Source organism: Sorex fumeus, unplaced genomic scaffold (assembly GCF_029834395.1).
Source record: "Sorex fumeus unplaced genomic scaffold, SorFum_2.1 ptg000130l, whole genome shotgun sequence".
NCBI lineage: Eukaryota > Metazoa > Chordata > Mammalia > Eulipotyphla > Soricidae > Sorex > Sorex fumeus.
Genome location: NW_026606187.1, coordinates 1,037,301 through 1,055,796, shown reverse-complemented (window position 1 = coordinate 1,055,796; position 18,496 = coordinate 1,037,301). Strand labels below are relative to the sequence as shown.

At 60.0% G+C, this 18,496-nt stretch overlaps 1 protein-coding gene across 1 annotated transcript in view; it reads right to left on the bottom strand.

Annotated features, from left to right (window-relative positions):
* GSG1L (GSG1 like) overlaps positions 1-18,496 on the bottom strand; it is a 157,550-nt gene that overhangs the window by 17,390 nt on the left and 121,664 nt on the right. Inside the window, exon 4 of the mRNA XM_056138858.1 lies at positions 7,899-8,010. Coding sequence (XP_055994833.1) covers positions 7,899-8,010 — 112 coding nt within the window. The remainder of the gene's footprint in view (positions 1-7,898; positions 8,011-18,496) is intronic.

Genomic DNA, 18,496 nt, shown 5'->3' with positions numbered 1-18,496 from the left:
CTCTCTTTCTCTCTCTCTTATTTTTTTAAAATATTTTTATTAGTGAAACACCATGAGGTACAGTTATAGACTTATAAATTGTTGTGCTTGGGTTTCAGTTATATAATGATCAAGTGCCCATCCCTCCACCAGTGCCCATCCTCCACTACCACGGGTCCTAGCATCCCTCCCACCCCCCACCCCCCTGTCCCACCCTGCCTCTGTGGCAGGGCATTCCCCCTTGTTCTCTCTCTCTTCTTTTGGGTACTGCGTTTTGCAAGAGAGGCATTGAGTGGCAATCATGTTTGGTCTATAGACTACTTTTAGCATGCTTCTCCCACCCTGGGAGGGTCCTCACAACACCCTTTATTTGGTGCTCTCTTCTCTATCTGAGCTTCCTTTTCACCTAGCATCTCTCTCTTATTTTTATCTTGTATTCTGACACTATAATATAGAATACTTTATTCAGTATAGGCTTTATTTTTCTATAGTAACCTTGAATTTTTCCAGACCATCTCTATGCTATCTTCAGATACATATAGAAAAAAATGTGTATTTCCCCCTCCATTCTTGTGCCTTTTATTTTCCTTTTCATTCCTTATTGCCCTAGCAAGAGTTTCTAGGACTGTGTTGGATGAGAATGGTATTCTCAATCTCAGAGGACACAGTCTTTTACCATTAAATACAAGGTTGCCTGTCACACACTTTATTAAGTTGAGAAAGGTCCCTTTTATTCTTCATTTTCTGAGGGTGATTTTTCCAAATCATGAGTGAATGTTGAATTTTGTCAAATCTTTTCTACATTAATTTCCATGATAATGCTATTTCAATGTATGTCCTTTTACTTCCTCTATTAATAATCACCTTAAATATTTTCTCTGTATGCTTTTAGGACTACATCAAATCATTATAGTATTTGCTTCAGCTATCAAACATAAATTTAGGAAACTCAAGAGGAAAAGGAAAAATTTCCTTCCTGATGTTCTAGAATTTTTTCTTTTAAAACTCTCAAGGCTCAGAATGAATTAAAATAAATAAAATAAAAAATAAAATGGGTCTTTCTCTTTGGAGAATTTCTTTTAGCCACTCTTTAGGGGCATATTTGTTGGCAATAAATGTTCTTTATCTTCCTCCATGTATGAAAGTCCTCATTTCCCCTTTCTTTTCTTGTAGGATAGTTTTGCTGGCTGTAGTCTCTGAGATCACATTGTCATTACATGCTCCCTTCCTTCTAGATTTCATGGTTTCTGATGCAAAATCCACTCTCATTTCAATCATTCTTCTCTCAATTCATGTATTGTTGATCTTTAAAAAAATCTCATCGCTGGGGCTGGAGCGATAGCATAGCGGGTAGGGCATTTGCCTTGCATGCGGCCCACCTGGGTTCGATTCCCAGCATCCCATAGGGTCCCCTGAGCACCACCAGGAGTAATTCCTTGAGTGCAGAGCCAGGAGTAACCCCTGTGCATCACCAGGTGTGACCCAAAAAGCAAAAACAAAAACAAAAAAGTCCCATTGCTTTCAACACTCTTTCCTTAAACTTTAGTTTTCCAGAGTCTTAATGGCTTAAGGGTGTAACTTTCTTTGAATTCATCTAAGCTGAAGATTTCCCCAGCTTCTTAGCTCTGTAGGTTTATGTCTTCTACAAGATTTGACAAGTTTTCAACCAGGTTTTTTTTTTTTTGAGCACTTTTTTAACCCCCTATTTAGTCAGACCTCAGTTCAATATTTAGTTTTTTTTCATTATACTCCTTCATGCTCCCTTCATTTTGAAAAAAAGCAGGTAGGGCGTTTGCCTTGAACGTGGCCGACCCGGGTTCGATTCCTCCATCCCTCTCGGAGAGCCCGGCAAGCTACCGAGAGCATCCCGCCCGCACGGCAGAACCTGGCAAGCTCCTCATGGCATATTCAATATGCCAAAAACCAGTAACAACAAGTCTCACAATGGAGATGTTACTGGTGCCCACTTGAGCAAATTGATGAACAATGGGGCGACAGTGCTACAGTGTGACAATCTCTATTTTCAGGTTGGCTAAGTTCTGTCCTCTTAGCTTCAGACTTAGGGATGTTTTCTGTTGTCTCCTCCATTCCCCTGTCGAACCCCTGCATGGAGGGCATTGTGGGGGATGAGTCAGAACAATGCTGGGGGCACTGGAAGTCCCCCTCAGCTTCTCCCTGTGGTTCTTGGCCGACGGGGGCTACTCCATCAACGGTAGGGCTGCTTACGCCCCGTAGTGCTGAAGACCCCCGGGACCACCCTAGCAGTGCGTGGGGACCTCTTGAACCATCGTACCCGGCAATGTTGCAAGTGGTCTATGGTGCCAGGGACGAACCATGCGTCCAAGCCCCTGTTAGCGGGTTTTCTATCTCCCTGGCCTGAAATTTTATTTTGGCTATTTTGTTTGTCAACTACCCCATTTCCACTTCTTTATGACGCCTAGATCTTCACCTGAAACTTCCTATTTCTTTCCTGGGACTTTTAGTTCTATTTTCTGAGACATTATTTTTTCATTTGCTGCAATCATGTTTGTAATTATTTGCTAAAACATTTTGCGACAACGGCTTTAGAATCTTATAAATCAGATCCTCTTGGATATTGGATCCATTTTGCTCTCCTTTTTAATTTCAGCTGAGATCTTTCTGTTCTTGGCACGGTGGGAATGTTCAGTCGCACCCTTGATGTTTGGGGTATTTTTAACGCGACTCTGGATGGTGGTTAACCCCCTGCTGGAGCTGGCAAGGGGCGGGCAACCCTGGATGCCTGTTTGTGCCTGGGCAGGGTTGGTGTGGGCTTCCCACGGGTCACCCACCTGGGGTCAAGGTGGAACGATTCCTGCTTGCTGCAGGCAGCTCTGGGGTTCCGTCCCCTCCAGCCTCTGAGGCTGTGACCCTGAGGGGAAGGGTCAGGGATGTCCCCTCACTGTCTCCCAAGCTGCCCCCACCACCACCATGGGCAGAGATGCCCTATGGCCACCAGGCAGTGCTGGAAATTTCGATTCTTGACTTTTCCTCTGGGACCTGCAGCAGAGAGGGGGTGTGACCCCCTGGAATTCGGGGCTCTGGAGCTCGTCACTGTGAGGGGGCGGTTAGGTTCCCAGCCCCTCCTCAGGCACCATAGGGAACGGGAGGCGCGGGGAGGGACTCACTCCAATCTGGGGGTAAAATCCAGGTGCCACCCACCTCCTGGAAAGGGTGAAATCCAGTTTTGTTTGTTTGCTTGTTTGGGGGAGCCCCACCCAGTGGTGCTCAGGGCCCACTCCTGGCCTGTGCTCAGGGAGCACTCCTGGCGGTGCTCAGGGGATCAAATGCAGTGCCGGGGATGGAACCTGGGTCTGCCGCGTCCAAGGCAAGCACCCTACCCCCTGTACTATCACTCCAACCCCAGGCAAGGTATTTTAATGTCAGGGTGATGGAACCTGTTCTGCCTTGGTAACAGCCCCTGCCTTCCTGGTGCTTCTGGCCACAGAGAGCAAAGTTTCATTAATTTTTTTAACATCGGTGTTTTTTTTTTCTTTGCTTTTTGGGTCACACCCGGCGATGCACAGGGGTTACTCCTGGCTCTGCACTCAGGAGTTACTCCTGGCAGTGCTCAGGGGACCATATGGGATGCTGGGAATGAGACCCAGGTCAATCGCATGTAAGGCAAATGCCCTACTGGCTGTACTATCACTCCAACCCTGAGTTTTAGTTTTATTTATTTATTTATTTTTTGCTTTTTGGGTCGCACCTGGCGATGCACAGGGGTTACTCCTGGCTCTGCACTCAGGAGTTACTCCTGGCGGTGCTCAGGGGACCATATGGGATGCTGGGAATCGAACCTGGGTCGGCTGCATGCAAGGCAAACACCCTACCCACTGTGCTGTCGCTCCAGCCCCTAACATCGTTTTTTTAAATGCTATTTTTATTGTTGCTTAGGTAACACACTTGCAATACTGCTGGTGTTTATGGCAGGGATGTCCAGAGTAACCACCCCTATCCCCAGCACCAGAGTGCCCCAGACCCTCCACTACTGCCCTCATGACACACCTGGGCCTCCTGCCCCTCCCACCCCCCTGGGTCCCCCGTTTTGAACCCAGGGTCAAGGCAGAAAGCAGACTTGTAGCAGACTTGGTTTGTTTTGGTTCAAGCCTTTTGGCATCTCTGAGTTTCTTTTTTGGAGGCGTTGGGGGACCATGCCCAGCAATACTCAGGACTGACTCCTGGCTCTGTACTCAGGGCTCATCCTGGGGGGCTCGGGGTCCCGTGTCGGTGCCAGGAATCAAACTCAGCCAGCCAAGTGCAAGGCAGTCAGCCTCCCGCTGTGCTGTCGCTCCGGCCCCACTTCCTGCCTTCTTTAGTGCACGTCTGGGAGAGTTGGGACACCGGTGCTCGCCGAGGTGGCGCTGCTGCTGGTCTCAGCCCTCCCCCCTCTGCTTTATTTGTCACAGCTGGGGGCTGGTGCCATCCTGGGCACGAGGCACAGCAGATATGTGTCTCTCAGTCTCTGCAGCAGCGAGGTCCTTGTCATTTGTTTCGGAGGGTCTGGACTGCGTCCCACACACCAGAATGCTAGTGTCACCAAACAGAAGCTTTGTTTTATTCACTGCTGTGTCCCTGGCACCCGCGCTGGGCTGGCACTTAGTAGGTGCTCATTAAACATTGGCAGCGCCAAGAAACGCCAACACAATGAAGACAAACGAACTAACCATGAAGTGCTGCTGGGGTTGTAGTGTGGTGGGGGGCCCTGGCTGCCTCTGAGGGTTTCCCCCCTTCCCTGTGCCCCTCACTGCTACAATCCCTGCCCCCGCCACCCCTGCCCGGAGACGGGAACCAGAAAAGTTAGGCGCCAGAGCCCACACTGCTGAGCCAGTGTGGGGAGGGACGTGGGCGGCTGGCCTGGTCTGGGGAGCCAAAGCCCAGAGTGGACAGTGCGGGCAGGGAGGGAGGATGCTGGGGTGTGGAGTAGCCGTCACTGCTGCCATCCAGAACTGCGAGAGGGCAGCTGCTTAGAGGCACAGGGCTGCCACCTCAAGGTCTGTGCGCCCCAGGGCTGAGTACAAAAGACCCGGTGGCCCCTCTGGGGCAGAGCCCAGGAGGTACAAGCATGGCCTCAGGAGGGCAGAGCGGGACACAGACTGCCCACTGGGCACCACAGCCTCCCTGTGCTGCCAGGAGACACCTTCCTGCTGAGACCAGTGCTGCATGCCAGTCTTGGGGTTTGCTACTATGCCAGCCATGCCAGGACACTTCCAAATACCGGCTCTGCCAGGGTCCCACAATGCCAGGCACTCTGGCGTCCCCTGGGTGAGAAGGGTCTGCTGTATCCGCCCTTAAGAAGTCTGGAAAGGGGGAGGGGCGGAGGGGAGCACGTGGACCCCCGAACCCAGTGGCGAGGCGCTCCCCACCCAGGCCCAGCCCGCGGGCTTCTCTCTTGCTGTGTGGCCTGGATGAAGCTGCAGACCTCTCTGGGTGAAACCCTTAGAGGACTAAAGCTCAGCTGGGCGCCTGCCTGTGTGCCGGACCCACGCCTGTGCCCATCCCTCTCCATTCTGAGCGCGTCTGAGACAGGAGGAGACAGGGGCTGTGCCAGAGCGGTTTGCAGTGGGCATGGCCACTGGGGTGTCCAACCCGGACTCCTGGGGGGGGGCAGATGATGGCGAGTGGGGACCAGCAGGCACCAGCGGGGGCCGCGGGGGTGGGGGTGGGGTGGAACTGGGGCGAGCTGCAGTGCCAAGCACCGCCGAAAGGGGGCGCCACGATCCGGTGTGGGCTGTCCCCAAGCAGGTGTTGGGGCCCGCCGTGGGGCCGGCAGCCGAGTCGGTACTGTCCAGGGGGAGCTGCCCACTCTGCCCCACCGGTGCCTGCGCCCCAAGGACCCCACCCTGCCCGGGGGCTGACCTTGGCAGGCCCCACGTGGACTTGGGGACAGCAGAGCCACAGAGGCCACACAGGGGCAGGCAGGGCGGGGTCACAGCTCAGCGTGGGCGGCGAGGAGTCCTGGGTGCCAGGATCCCCCTGGGGACGCATGTCCCTGTGCCCTGCGCCCCAACCTTGGCATCTGTGCACAGCACCTGGGGCCCTCCCCCGCCACGCACACATGCGTGGGTGGTCTCCCCTCCTGGCCCAGGGCGGGAGTCTGGGGGTGTCTCCGCCAGCCTCCCCCCCCCCCGCCCCATACTCTGCCCAGCCCCCTTTGTCCCTCATTTGGGGATGATAGGTGGCCCGCTGGGGTCCCCTGGGACACCACAGGGTCTTCTGGGCCTCTGGGACACCAGTATGTGATGAGCTGGAACATCAAGAACATCCCCGCCCCACTGCCCGCCCGAACCTCGCAGCCCAGACACCGACCCACCAGCCCGCTCGAGGTCAGCCTAGTTCGTATCTGAAGCCACCACCCTAGGGTGCTGGGATGTGTGTCCAGGGAGAACGGAAGCTCGTTTCCAGGAGGCAGAAACTCCACAGCCCATTTGACAGCTGAGCATACCGAGTCCCCAAGAAGGGCAGGGACAAGGCATGAATGCGCCGGTCCAGGGTAAGAGGACCCCCACGCTCCCAGGCCCGCTGCCCACCCTCGCCAGGACACAGAGACCCTGCCAGCCACCTGCAGCCCGCTCCCGGCCCAGACAGGGCCCGGCCTGCAAGGGCTCGGGGACCAGAAATGTGACAAATGGCCTCACACGTATGGAACAAGAGAGATGACAGCACACAGCCCTGGCGAGGCCCCAAACGCGCGGGATGAAAAATGGGCCTGATCCGTCTCGCGGGCTCCGTGACAAGGAGAAATGGATCAGCCCTAATGGGGGCCGCAGTGCCCAGGACTGCCCGTAAATAGTCTGGCGGAACCGGGCCCTGCAGGGAGGGGCCCAGCATCAGGGGAAGGGGAGTCCGAGCCCACCCTGGCTCAGCTGGCTCCACCCTGGGACTCAGGGCCCCACCACACTCGGGTGGGGGACCCTGGCCCAGGTACCTGACCCCCCACGTCTTCGTCTGCACAGGTACTGTGCCCAGTACTGAGCACCCAGCTGCCCAGCACTCCTGGCAGTCAGAGCTGCAGCCAGAGCCCACGTGTGGCCACTCACCCACACGTCCACCTGCCCTCCCTTGAGGAGTTGTGGGCTCCAGTTCAGGGCATGGAGACGGGCCAGGCCAGGCTGAGTCCGGAAGGCTCTGACGTTGCCCCTGCGGCGGTAAGGGCACCGGAGGGGACAGGCCTACACTGGGACCCTGGGGCTAGAGCCACCCTGATGTCCAGAGGGGTGTTCTGCGCCAAGAGGGAACCCCACCCAGGACTTCACGGTGGAGGGGCTGCTCCAGAGACCACCAGGGAGCCTGATGCTTTCGGCAGCTGGATCAAACCCATCCTGAAGTCCATCATGGCTTTCTCTCTGCATGCAGGGGCTGGCGTGCGCAGGGAGGGCTCGCACGGACGTGGGGGGACTTCTCTGTGATGACCTCTGCCAGGCGCTGTGGCTTCTTCCCCGAGCCCTCAGCGTTCCCTGGGCCAGCATGCAGCCTGGTTTGCAGGATGGTGCCGCCCCCTCCCTCGGAGCCCATGAATCCCGGACTCGTCCGCCTTTCTTCCCCACCGTGCTCTGAGGGACTGGCCCTGCTCCCCGGAACAACCCCTCCCTTGGGGTATCCTCTCCCAGGGGTACCCAGTTCCCCAGCAGCTTACCCGCAGCACGGCTGCCGCCCAACCCCCCCATTCTGCCCCTCCCCCGCCCCAAATCATCTCACAGTGATTCTCGTTTCAAAGCAGAACAGCTGCGTGGGGCTCAGGGCCACCAGAAACCACGTCGGCAGGGCCTGGGGTCAGAGTTTACTGAGTTCCCCAGTCCCACAGGGCTACCCCGCCTTCTCTGCCCCCTACCAGGACTGAGCCCCACCCCCCAACACATACACACAGTGGCCGCACGTCCATGGCCCTGCGGGTCACTTACCAGAAGGACCACCCGTAGTCCCAGGAGTGGGGTCTCCAGTCCTCGGGCCCGAGGCTGACGGTGACCTGGAACACCTGCGTGTACATCATGTGGGCCACCATCCCCAGGAGGCCTGCGGGAGCAGAGTGAGGGTCAGCAGGCAGGACCCCCCTCCCCCCGCAGGGCCACCTCTCGGTGCTTGAGGGACGTGGGGGGAGGGTGTCATCGGGGAGCAGGGAGCCTGCAGGGAGTCAGAGGGCGGCCCTGCATGAACCCCGCAGGGCAGGCGGACTGGGACCCAGCCGGGACCCAGGGTGCAGGGTCTGCGGGCCAGGTGGCAGCACCTTGACTCCCCAGGCACGAACACAGTCCTAGACAGTGAACAGAGGAGCAAGTGCCAATAAAGCTTTATTTAGAGAGGCCAGAGAGACAGGGCAGGGATTGTGGCGGTTCTAGCTACCGAGGGATCCCCCAGCACCCCCAGGTGTGACTCAGGGGTGCCTGAGCACAGCTGGGGGCCTGGATAAGCCCCTGCATCCTCAGGTCCTCACGCAGATCTGAGGGGGAGAATCGCTCAGTGGAGATTTGGCCCCAACCCACCCCCACCCCTAAGCCACTTTATTTATTTATTGGTTTGGGGGCCACACCTCGCAGTGCTCATTCAGAGTGCTGGGGATGGGCCCCAGGGCTCTGGGGGTGGGGAGTGACTCTCTGGGCTCACTCACATCCTGAGGGCCAGGGCCATGCGCCGCTACTCAAGCTGCTGCACCCCTCCCAGGCTACTGCCCTTCCCCTCGGCTACCTCACCCCTCCCCAGGCTACCACACTCCTCCCCTGGGCTACTGTACCTTTCCCCAGGCTACTGCCCCTCCCCTGGGCTACCTCACCCCTCCCCTGGGCTACCTCACCTCTCCTCTGGGATACCACAACCCTCCCCTAAGATAACTCACTCCTCCTCTGAGATGCCGCACCCCTCCCCTGGGATACCCTCCTATGGACTCCTGCACCCCTCCTCTGGGCTCAGGGCACCTCACAGCCTCAGTGTCTACCCCATGGCGCGGCTGGTGCTCAGGTGACAGGGAGAGGCAGCGAGTTGCCCGAGGTCCCCAGGGACGAGAGGGCCCAGCTGTGCCAGCCCAGGGTAGGGCCCTTCTGCTACGGGACAGAGCGCAGTGTCCTTTCCCACATGGCCAGGCCACTGCGCCCCCGATTCTCAGGGAGAAAGAGAAAAGACAGAAACTGGGAGTGCCGGGCAGAAACCAGAGAGGGCAGAAGCCGTGAGGAGGGAGCCCTGAGCCTCAGGACCTGGCTCAGAAGGGGACAGTGGGGACGGGAGGGCGACAGCCCGGGGGACGGGAATGCTGCTAAGACAAGCACAGAGGGAGTCTCGGCTTGCCATGTGGCCATGTCACGCGTCTGTCTCCACGGCCAGTCTGCTGCGGTGAGGTCACCGGGCCAACGATGAGCAGGGGGCGATGGCCAGGGGGACCCAGCGGTGGACACGGAGACTGTCCAGCCACGTGCCCTCAGGTCCCAAAGGCAGTGTCACGGAGGTGGCTGTCAGGCCCTGGCCCCTCAGGGACAGTGGTCCTGCTCCGGCCTCAGAGAAGCGCTATTGCTGGAGAGCACGTGGAGGGGGACCCCCAAGGTGGGGGGAGAAAAGACCCTGTGGGCTGAGCCCAGCCTTCCCGGGCCAACCCAGCAGGCCATGCCACACCCATGTGGGTCTGGGGGCTCATACCCTCCATCTCCCCCACCCCCGCCGTGCCCCCTCCCCCACCCCCCTGCCTCCCCGTCTCAGCTCAGCGCACTGGAAGGCGGAGCCGGACGGGCCGTGATTTTTCTTCCACTGACACAATTCTTGGTGAAGTTGCCAAGAAGTACATGACGGTTACACCTTCTTTGGGCCTGACACAGCGTTCCTCGAAAATGATGCACTGCATTTCCCCCCAATCCACTGATGGCATTCCAGTTATTTCAGCTCTTCTTCTTTTTTCTTTTCTTTTTTTTTTTTTTAAATTTTTGCTGCCTGGGATGCCGTTGTGCAGGCCAGCACATCTTTCTCCAGAATGACAAGAACTACTCACAAAACGGGTGTGTTGGGAATTCTAACCAGCACCGCGGGCCACGGTGGCTGCCGCGGGTGATAGTGGGGTGTCCTCCTTGGATCGGGTCCCCACGGGCCAGTTCAGATCTCCCAACGCTCGCCCCTTGCCTGGCGTAAAGTCACCCTCCAGCCCGTTTTGAAGGTTCAGATGTTCCCCCATTACTCGTAAGCTTGGGCCCTTTTCGTATGGGCCATTTCGTCTCTCCTTTTTCTAAACTTCAACAAATATACGTTTTAAACAAATGCATTCCAAATTTTTAAAATTTCAACATTAGTGGAAATGATCACTCTGGATGAGAACTGAGTGTTGAAAGTAGGTAAAGGGATTGACATGATAACCGTTCAGCATCTGTATTGCAAACCGTAACGCCGAAAATGAGAGGGAGGCAGGGAGCACCTGCCATAGAGGCAGGCTGAGGTGGGGTGGTTTGGAGGTGGGCGGGAGGGACACTGGGGGCCTTGGTGCTGAGAAATTACACTGGTGGAGGGATGGGTATTGGAACAGCAAACTCCAATCATGGACAGCTTTGTTCATGCTTGTATTGCTCTACCTCGCGGTGATTTAATCAAATAAAAAGTGAATATTAAAAATAAAACAAAACCAAAAGCTTTAAAATGTATTCGCCATGATTCACTAATAACTGGATTTCAGGCATACAACGTCCCAACACCGGCCCCTCCCCCCACGCCTCCCCCCACCCCCCACCCCGCCGGTCCCTCTCGCCCCCAGCTGGCCTGAATGACAGACCCTTTTCCATTTCTTTCCATTTTGGTTTTTGGGCCCTGCCAGGGGGTGCGTGGGACCACTCTGAGCTCTGTGCTCAGGGGGCTGCTCCCAGCTCAGTGCTCCGGGGTCCCTCCTGCCTGAGTGGATTTCTCCTTCTAGGAATCTGCCTCGGCCGGGCTCCCTCTTGTGCGATGGGTTTCCCTGCAGCTGCAGGAACGTCCTGGGGCTCCTGATCCCGTCACTGCGGAAACGCTTGTTTCCAAGCAAGGCAGACTAAAAGAGTCCGCAGATTGCTCGAGCCGTTTCTCAGTTACAGAACAGCTGGGCAGAAGAGTTTCAGGAGCACCCAGGAGCCCGTCCTCATCACATGCCCCGTTTCTCCCTCCTGCACTCTTGGGGTGCTCTGATTCCCCCAGAGCCAGTGTGATCACCCTCACGGTGGCTCTCCCAGCCCCACTACCCGGAAATAGGCTCTCCCCGCCCCACCCCACCACCACTCCCTGCACGGGTCTGGGAGTGGCGGACAGCAGCACAACCCAGTCCCCTGGGCCTCCGAATCCTCTCCTGCCTTGAACCCTTTGGAGCCCCGGGCACTCTGTGACCTGTGAGTGGCCTTTCCCTGGGACTTCTCGCGGGCGCCTCCTCAGAGTGGCTCCCTGCTCAGGGTGAGGGTTGGCAGTTCCCACATCTGTCCCAGACCCAAGGGCTGAGCGAGAGTCCCTGAGGGGCAGTGCCCCAGCCCCCTGGCTCCTTCCCCTTATCCCAAACGTCAGGAATGCAAGTAAAAGTGCCACCTCTCCCACCCTGCGCGCTCAAGGGTTGTCACTGGGGTCCGGAGCAATAGTATAGTGAAGCGGGTGCCTGCCTTGCACACGGCTGACCCAGGTTCGATCCCCCAGCACCCCAAAGAGTCCCCTGAGCACCACTGGGAGTGGCCCATGAGCACAGAGCCAGAAGACAGCCCTGAGCACCGCCAGGTGTGGTTCAAAAACAAAACCATGTGTATCCCTGCTTCCCGCGTCTCCTTGAGGAAAGGCAGGAACGCCGCAGCCTGGGTTCCCGCCCATTCATCCGAACAGACGAGGCCCAGATCTAGCATCTCTCGGCGAGCGAATGGTCTGAATCTTCCAGAATGAGCCGTTCCTGCCCCGCCTTGTGGAATGGCGCCTTTGGCCACATCCCAAGCTCTTCCCCGGGCTGTTTCCTGGCTGATTGTTCTCTGTTGCACCTCCCCATCCCCTGACTCCCCGGTCCCACCCCTGCCCACCCACCCGGACCTGTGTCCAAACCGTTGACTGCAACGTTGCTTCCGCATGCCACACGCCTGGATGTCCCAGGTCACCTGCCAGGTCCCTGGTTTTCCTCTTGGGGGAGGGGGGGCGGGGAGGGAAGGGGGAGGGTGAGCACAGCAGACAGAGCAGTTGCGGAGAGAGCCCCATATGAGGAGCACTCCTGAGGATCACCCCGAGGGGTGGGGACCCACAGAATCACCATCCCAAACTTTCCCCAGACCCAGAGGCTGGGCCCAGACCATTGGCAGAATAATTAATTTTACCAATTGTTAGTTGAGGAAAGCATTGATTTCTCCACTGAATTCCATTCCTTCCCCAACACAAAGGCCATGCATTCAGAAAATTCAATAAGTGAAAATTACAATGCACTCAGAGACAGCTGGAGAGACGCTGGGGTGGCAGTAGTTGAAGATTCGCCTCCCAAGGCTGGGCCTGGAAGCGTGTTTGTTCTGCAAAGCAAGAGCCTGGACTCCAGGGCACGCCTACTCCATGGGGCGCACCCCCAGGGGACACGCCCCCAGGGCACACCTACTGCACAGGGCACACCCTAGGGGACACACCCTTAGGGCAAACCAACCCCACAGGGCACACCCCAAGAGACACACCTCAGGGGATACCGCCAGGAGACACACCCTTAGGGAACCCCCTAGGGGGCACACCCCCAGGGCACACCTACCCCATGGGGTACACCCCCAGGGTACACCACTCCCACGGAATCCCCAGGGGACACGCCCCAGGGACACACCCCAAGGAACCCCCCCCCAACACACCGCCAGGAAACCCCTCAGGGGACACACCCCCAGGGGCCACCCCCAGCTGGAGCCATGCCCCCAACCCATCACACCGCAATCCCCTCACCCCCAGCCCTGCATCATCTGTCTCCAGGGCTGTGCCTCCCCGTTCCCCAAGAGCGGAAGGGTTCTTTCCCTCTGGCCAACGAGTGAGTGCTGCATCCTTGCACCCCCAAATGCACAGCGAGCGGGTGGGACTGAGGCCACACGGACCCATCCCCATCCCCCCCTCCTGGGGGTCTCTCTGGGCTTTGTGAATCGCCCCCCCTCCTGACCTGACCCAGAATGCCTTTGTGGGCGGGGCCAGGACAGAGCCAGGGCAGGAAGTCTGTCTGCCCCTCCCCAGTTCTGTGGCCCGTCCTGAGCAGCAGAGCCAGGGCCCGAAGTCAGGGCCCCCGGGGCAGGAATGGACGCGCCTCAGCCAGGGCCGCCTGCCTGCTGGGATGGGACGGGAGCATCAGGGCCCTTGGAGGGGAGGCCGGGCACAGACAGCCTGGGGGGTGTCCGCCTGAGTGCGCTGGCCAGCAGCCGGGGTGTGTGCGGACACAGGGGCGGGGGCAGGCTCTGGGGGTGGACAGCGGCCGGGGCTGAGGTCTGAATACCTGAGCAACCCCGGGGCTGTGAAGGACGCTGGGGAGGACCAGGCTGTACCTAGAAGCACGTGGGGCGGGACCAGTGGGGACAGAGAAGGGGACAGACAGGGACCCTGGGGACCGGCAGCGGGACCCGTGGAGAAGGTGACAGTCACGGAGGCCAGAGGGGCAGAGTAACTTCTAGCAGGCAAAGGGGCTGGCTTTGCGGGGAAGGGGTCTGTCGGTGCAGGATCCGACATGGGGCGGGCAGGGGTGGGCCAGGCCGGGGGGCGGGCAGTCATGGTCTTCGGGGAAGCAGAGGTGGCCACGGTGGTCAGGGAGAGGGGGCCGGTCCCAGCGGGCCAACTAAGCAGAAGGACAGCGGTTCCGGGGGGTGAGGGGGACTGCGGGGAGCAAGTGCTTCTAGAACTCTCTGCTCTTCCACCACCTCTGAGCTCGGGGGGCTGCGGAGGAGGTTGGCAGGGGCCAGGCAGAGTGTGGGCGCTCGACTACCCCAGGAACAAGGGCGGGGGTGCGGGGGGGTGAGGGGGAACGACTCAGGGCTGGCCAGGAAGCAGCAGAACTGAGGCCTGACCCACTTAGCCCACCAGGAGCAGCCTCAGGCAGCAGGTGGACAGACACGCGCCTCAGGGCAGGTGCAAATGGCCCCTCTGGGCTGTGACCGGATCACCCGAAGTCCCCCCCCCCCCCCCCCGCCAGCGCCGCAGACCAGCACAGCCCCCCTGCCCCATGCCCACCCCCTTTGCCCCTGAGGCTGCGCTGCCTTGGAAGGTCTATTTTTGAAGCGTTGGCCTATTTATAGAAACTCTCCCGAGGACCCGCCTCTCGGCCTATTTCGGGGCGCAGAACGCGCTTCCTGACACAGAACCTGAGTCTGCCGATTTCCCGCCACTGAGGGTCGGTCGGGGGGCAACGGGGCAGAATCTCAAGGCGTGGTACCCGCAGGACGCCCCCCTCACCTCTCCCGGCAGCTTTCCGGCACCTGGGCGCCTCCCACCCGTCTCCTCCAGGACCCCCGAGACCTGAGCGCCGGCACGTCTGTCCCTGCCATTGCCTTACTCGCAGTGTCGCGATGGCACTCACGGGGGTCTCCCCCTTCGGGTCCCAGACCCCACGGGTCTTGTCTACTGCAGCAGCCCAATGAGTGGGTGTGGCCACCCCCACGGGAGGTCTCGGTCCATCTCTGTCCTGGGCAGGTCGTGGCATGTGGGGTTGCAGTGTGGGGGTTGCAGAGCAGCTCAGCAGCGAGGTGGGTTTCGAAAGAGGCCGTTCCCCCACCTCTGGGTCCCTGTGACCCCCAAGTCTCTTCGTTCAAGTGACAGGTATGAGTCTGGGGCCACGGCTCCCTCTCCAGGGTGGAGGGCTTGGAAAGCGACGGGAAAGTGCTGGCTGAAAGGTCAGTGGGCAGTGGGGGCGGCAGGCAGGGAAGGTCACCCACACACGTGGGCAGTGGCAGGGTGAAGGGGACAGGAGTGCCCCACCCGTGCCCCACAGGACACCCCCGGCGTGGGAAGGAAGGCAACAGCACCACAAGGTGCTTTTCCCAGCCTGTGGACAGTGACCCTTTGGGTTGTCCTGGTCACCTGGAGGCCGTCCTGTAGGAGGAGGCCCTGCTTGCTGATGGGGGGGGGGGGCTGGGCACAGACTCCACGTCCACAGACACCCTCAGCCTCCCACAACAAGGCCCATCGGGGCTGGAGCGAGAGTACAGCGGGGAGGACGCTGGCCCTGCACATGTGCGAGTGACCCAGCGATCTGCACCACCCAAGCCCTCCAGGAGAGAACCCTGAGCGCAGAGCCATGAGTAAGCCCCGAGCACCGCCGGGCGTGGCCCAAAAACAGAAAAAAAAAAAAAGGGAAAAAAGAACCAACAACTGCTTTGAAAATGGGCCAAGTGCTGAATAGACACACCTGCGAAGCTGAATAGTGTCTGGAGCAGACACGCAGCCAAGAAACACGTGGGACAGGCTCAGGGTCTCACCGTCACTGGCAGGCGCTGGCAGGCCCCAAGCCCAGACAGACAACACGGAAACTCCCGAGGGTCCCGGGCCCCGCTCCAGGCACCCAGCCCCCAAGTAGGGAACACAGAGACGCACTGGGGGCCCAAGTGCCCCTCCGTGAGGGCGAGAAGATGGGGTCCATGTGGCGTAGAGCTCCGAGCTCAGGCAGGATCAGGGACAGATGGACAGACTGACAGAGGCTGTCCCAAGCATCCACCTGCTCAGCTGCTGACGCCCCATGACACTCAGGGCCCTGGGGCAGAGGGTGCGTAGGGGCCTGCTGCCACATTCGCCCCTTTGAGGGCGGAAGGGGTGAGACCACGCCCCCACAGGCGGGCAGGGGAGAATCGGGGCCCTGGAGTGACCCCTTCCCTCACCTCAAAGGTCCACGATCAGTCTTCTGCATCTGGGCGCAGCTACCTGTCAGGGCTGGCACCAGGGCACACACAGTGGCCACGCAGGAGAGAAGCATCTAGAATGCCTTGTGGGGCCCTGGGGGGCTTGTTCAGACAGGCTCTGGGCGCGAAGCTGAGGGACCGCAGAGCAGGCAGCCCCCCCCTCCTGCCCAGGCAGTTGGATTTAGGCTCGGGAGAGCCCTAGGCAGCCCCCCATCGAACTGGACCTGTGTTCCGGGGAACTGGGACGGTCCCCTCCCTTTGGCGTTTCCCCCTCTCTGCCTCGGCCTCCTTCTGTCTCCTTCTAGCATTTTCTCTGACTCTCTCAAGCGTGCCGCCTTACACGCCGCCCGCCAGCATGCAGAAGGAGCCACCGCGTCCAGACGCTGGGAGGGGCTTGCCCTCATCATCCCTGGCCCACAAGCGACCCTCAGAGACCTGGTTTGGGGTGGGGGCCGCAGCCCCCCTCACCACCCCGCACCTCCCTCTTACTCAGCGTGCTCGCTGCCTCCCTCACATTCGCGGAAACGCTGACCCTGCACCATTACGGGCTGCCACGCGGGCTGCCTCCCGTCCTCCGAGGGCAGGCCCTGGGGTGCTTGTGGAGGAGGGGGCCCTGAGACCCCCGACTCAGACACATCTTCGCATCCCCCAGCCCGGCCTTTCCCACTGGGTGGGTGATGGCCCCCCTTCTCAAAGGGCCTGTGACTCGGGGACATCTCCGGGGGCTCTGTGGGACTCAGACGGGGACCAGGTTGGGACCTTGAGACTAAGAGGGAATCAAGGCCCCACGGTGGGGGTGTGTGTGTGGGGAGAGCAGAGGTGAGCCCCTGCAGGACGGGAGGAGGAGGAGGAGGAGGAGGAGGAGGGCCCGGCAGGGGGCACCCGGCTGCAGGGGGACCCCAAGGAAGGCGACACCAGCATGGAGGGGACGAGGGGACAGAGCCCAGGTGGAGTGATGAGGAAGGACAAGGGGCAAGGGGACCAGTGACAGCCAGTGATGGCAAGGGCAGGGTCCCAGGTCTCACCGGTCCTGCCCCTGGTGGCACCTGGCAGTCTCCATCACGGTGGCCTCAGGGTACCCCCAGCCTCCACAGGACACGGGGGCAGGGCTCGCCCAGAGGGAGGGGAGGGGCAGGCCACTTGGCTCCATGCTGGCACAGCTGTCAAGATCCCCCTCCCCGACCTGCAGGACTCACACATGGGCCCCCCTCCCTGCTGCTCCCTCTGCAGAGCCTGTGGGGCCACCAGGTGGGGCACAGGGGAGAGACCCCAGCTCAGGCCCGGCCGGGTCTGACTCTTAGTTCTCTCACTTCCGGCTGCGTGTCACGGGGAAGTCACTGCACCTCACTGAGTCCCCCATGATATGCAGAGCAACTCCCTCAATCATGACTTCCTGTGCCCCTGAGCACTGGGGTCCAAGTCAGCGGAGAGCTCACGGAGCGAGCACTGTGTGGGGAGGCCGATGGGTGGGGGCAGGGGCCCGGGCCCGGGGGTGGCCACTTTAGGTAAGAGCAGGGACCAGAAGCAGAGGCTAAGGGGTTGGTCACAGAAAGGCCAGGGCCGGGCCCAGATGGTGGAGGGACAAGATTGGGACACTGTGGCCAGAGGGAGCCGGGCCCCAGCAGGAAGCCCCCAGGGGCTGTGATGGGTGGCCAGACCCTGCGTCCTGCTTCTGGCTGTGTTCTGCCAATGGGCGCACACACATGGCTGACTCCGTGGGCGCCTCTGACGGCCCCCCTGTGCCGCGGGCGGGGTGTGGCCCCACCTTGGGGGGTGCCCCTCTCTCCTGCTGCCCTGGCATGGCCGTCCCTGAGACTCCGGGAGCACACACCCCCATTCACTGTCCAGGTCGCCCCAGGGCCGTGCTCCTGGGAGAGCTGACTATCAGGAAGGAGAAGCTTCATCACAGGGAGGTGTGGGCCAGCGCACAGGGAGACGCGGCCATCTGCCATGCACACCTGCGGGCGGGGCTGGGGAACAGACAGGGACCCCAGGGACAGCTGCCACTTCTGGTGGAAAGGCTCCCGGGGGGCCCGGAGGGTGGAGGGTGCGGCGGAGAGGGAGGAGGGGAGCTGTCGTGAGCTTTCCCTTGAGCGGCGTCTCTGACACAGCACAGGCCTTTGGAGAAGGGCTGGAGCGGTAGCACAGCAGGGAGGGCGTTTGCCTTGCACGCGGCCGACCCAGGTTCGATCCCCGGCATCCCATATGGTCCGAGCACTGCCAGGAGTCATTCCTGAGTGCAGAGACAGGAGGAACCCCTGAGCATCTGCATCATTGGAGGGTGTGACCGGGTCCTCCTCTCAGCCTCCCGGCCACTGGTCTCTGGTCCCCAGAGGTGCCTCAGCCTCATGCCAGCTGCCTGCCCCTGAGCCTTTTCCCTGCAGGCCCTCCCTGCCCTCTGGGCACGGGATGGTGTGAGGGTCCAGCTGTCTCTCGCCTCGCCTCTCCAGCTGTGCGGGGAGGGGGTGGTGGCGGCAGGTGGCGCCCGGCTCCAGGAACCTGACTCGACCCTCTCGGCTACGTGCCTCAGCTCACGGGGTTCAAGCCCAGCTGGGTGCCTGGCCTCCCCTCAGCCTGGGAACCGGGGGTGCCAGCCGGCCCTGCCTCTCCCTGTGTCCCCTCCATCACCGTCTCACTGCCCCCAGTCCAGGTGGGGCTCTGTCTCTGTCCCCGGGTCTGCGTGGGAGCCCACAGGGGTGACACATCCTGAC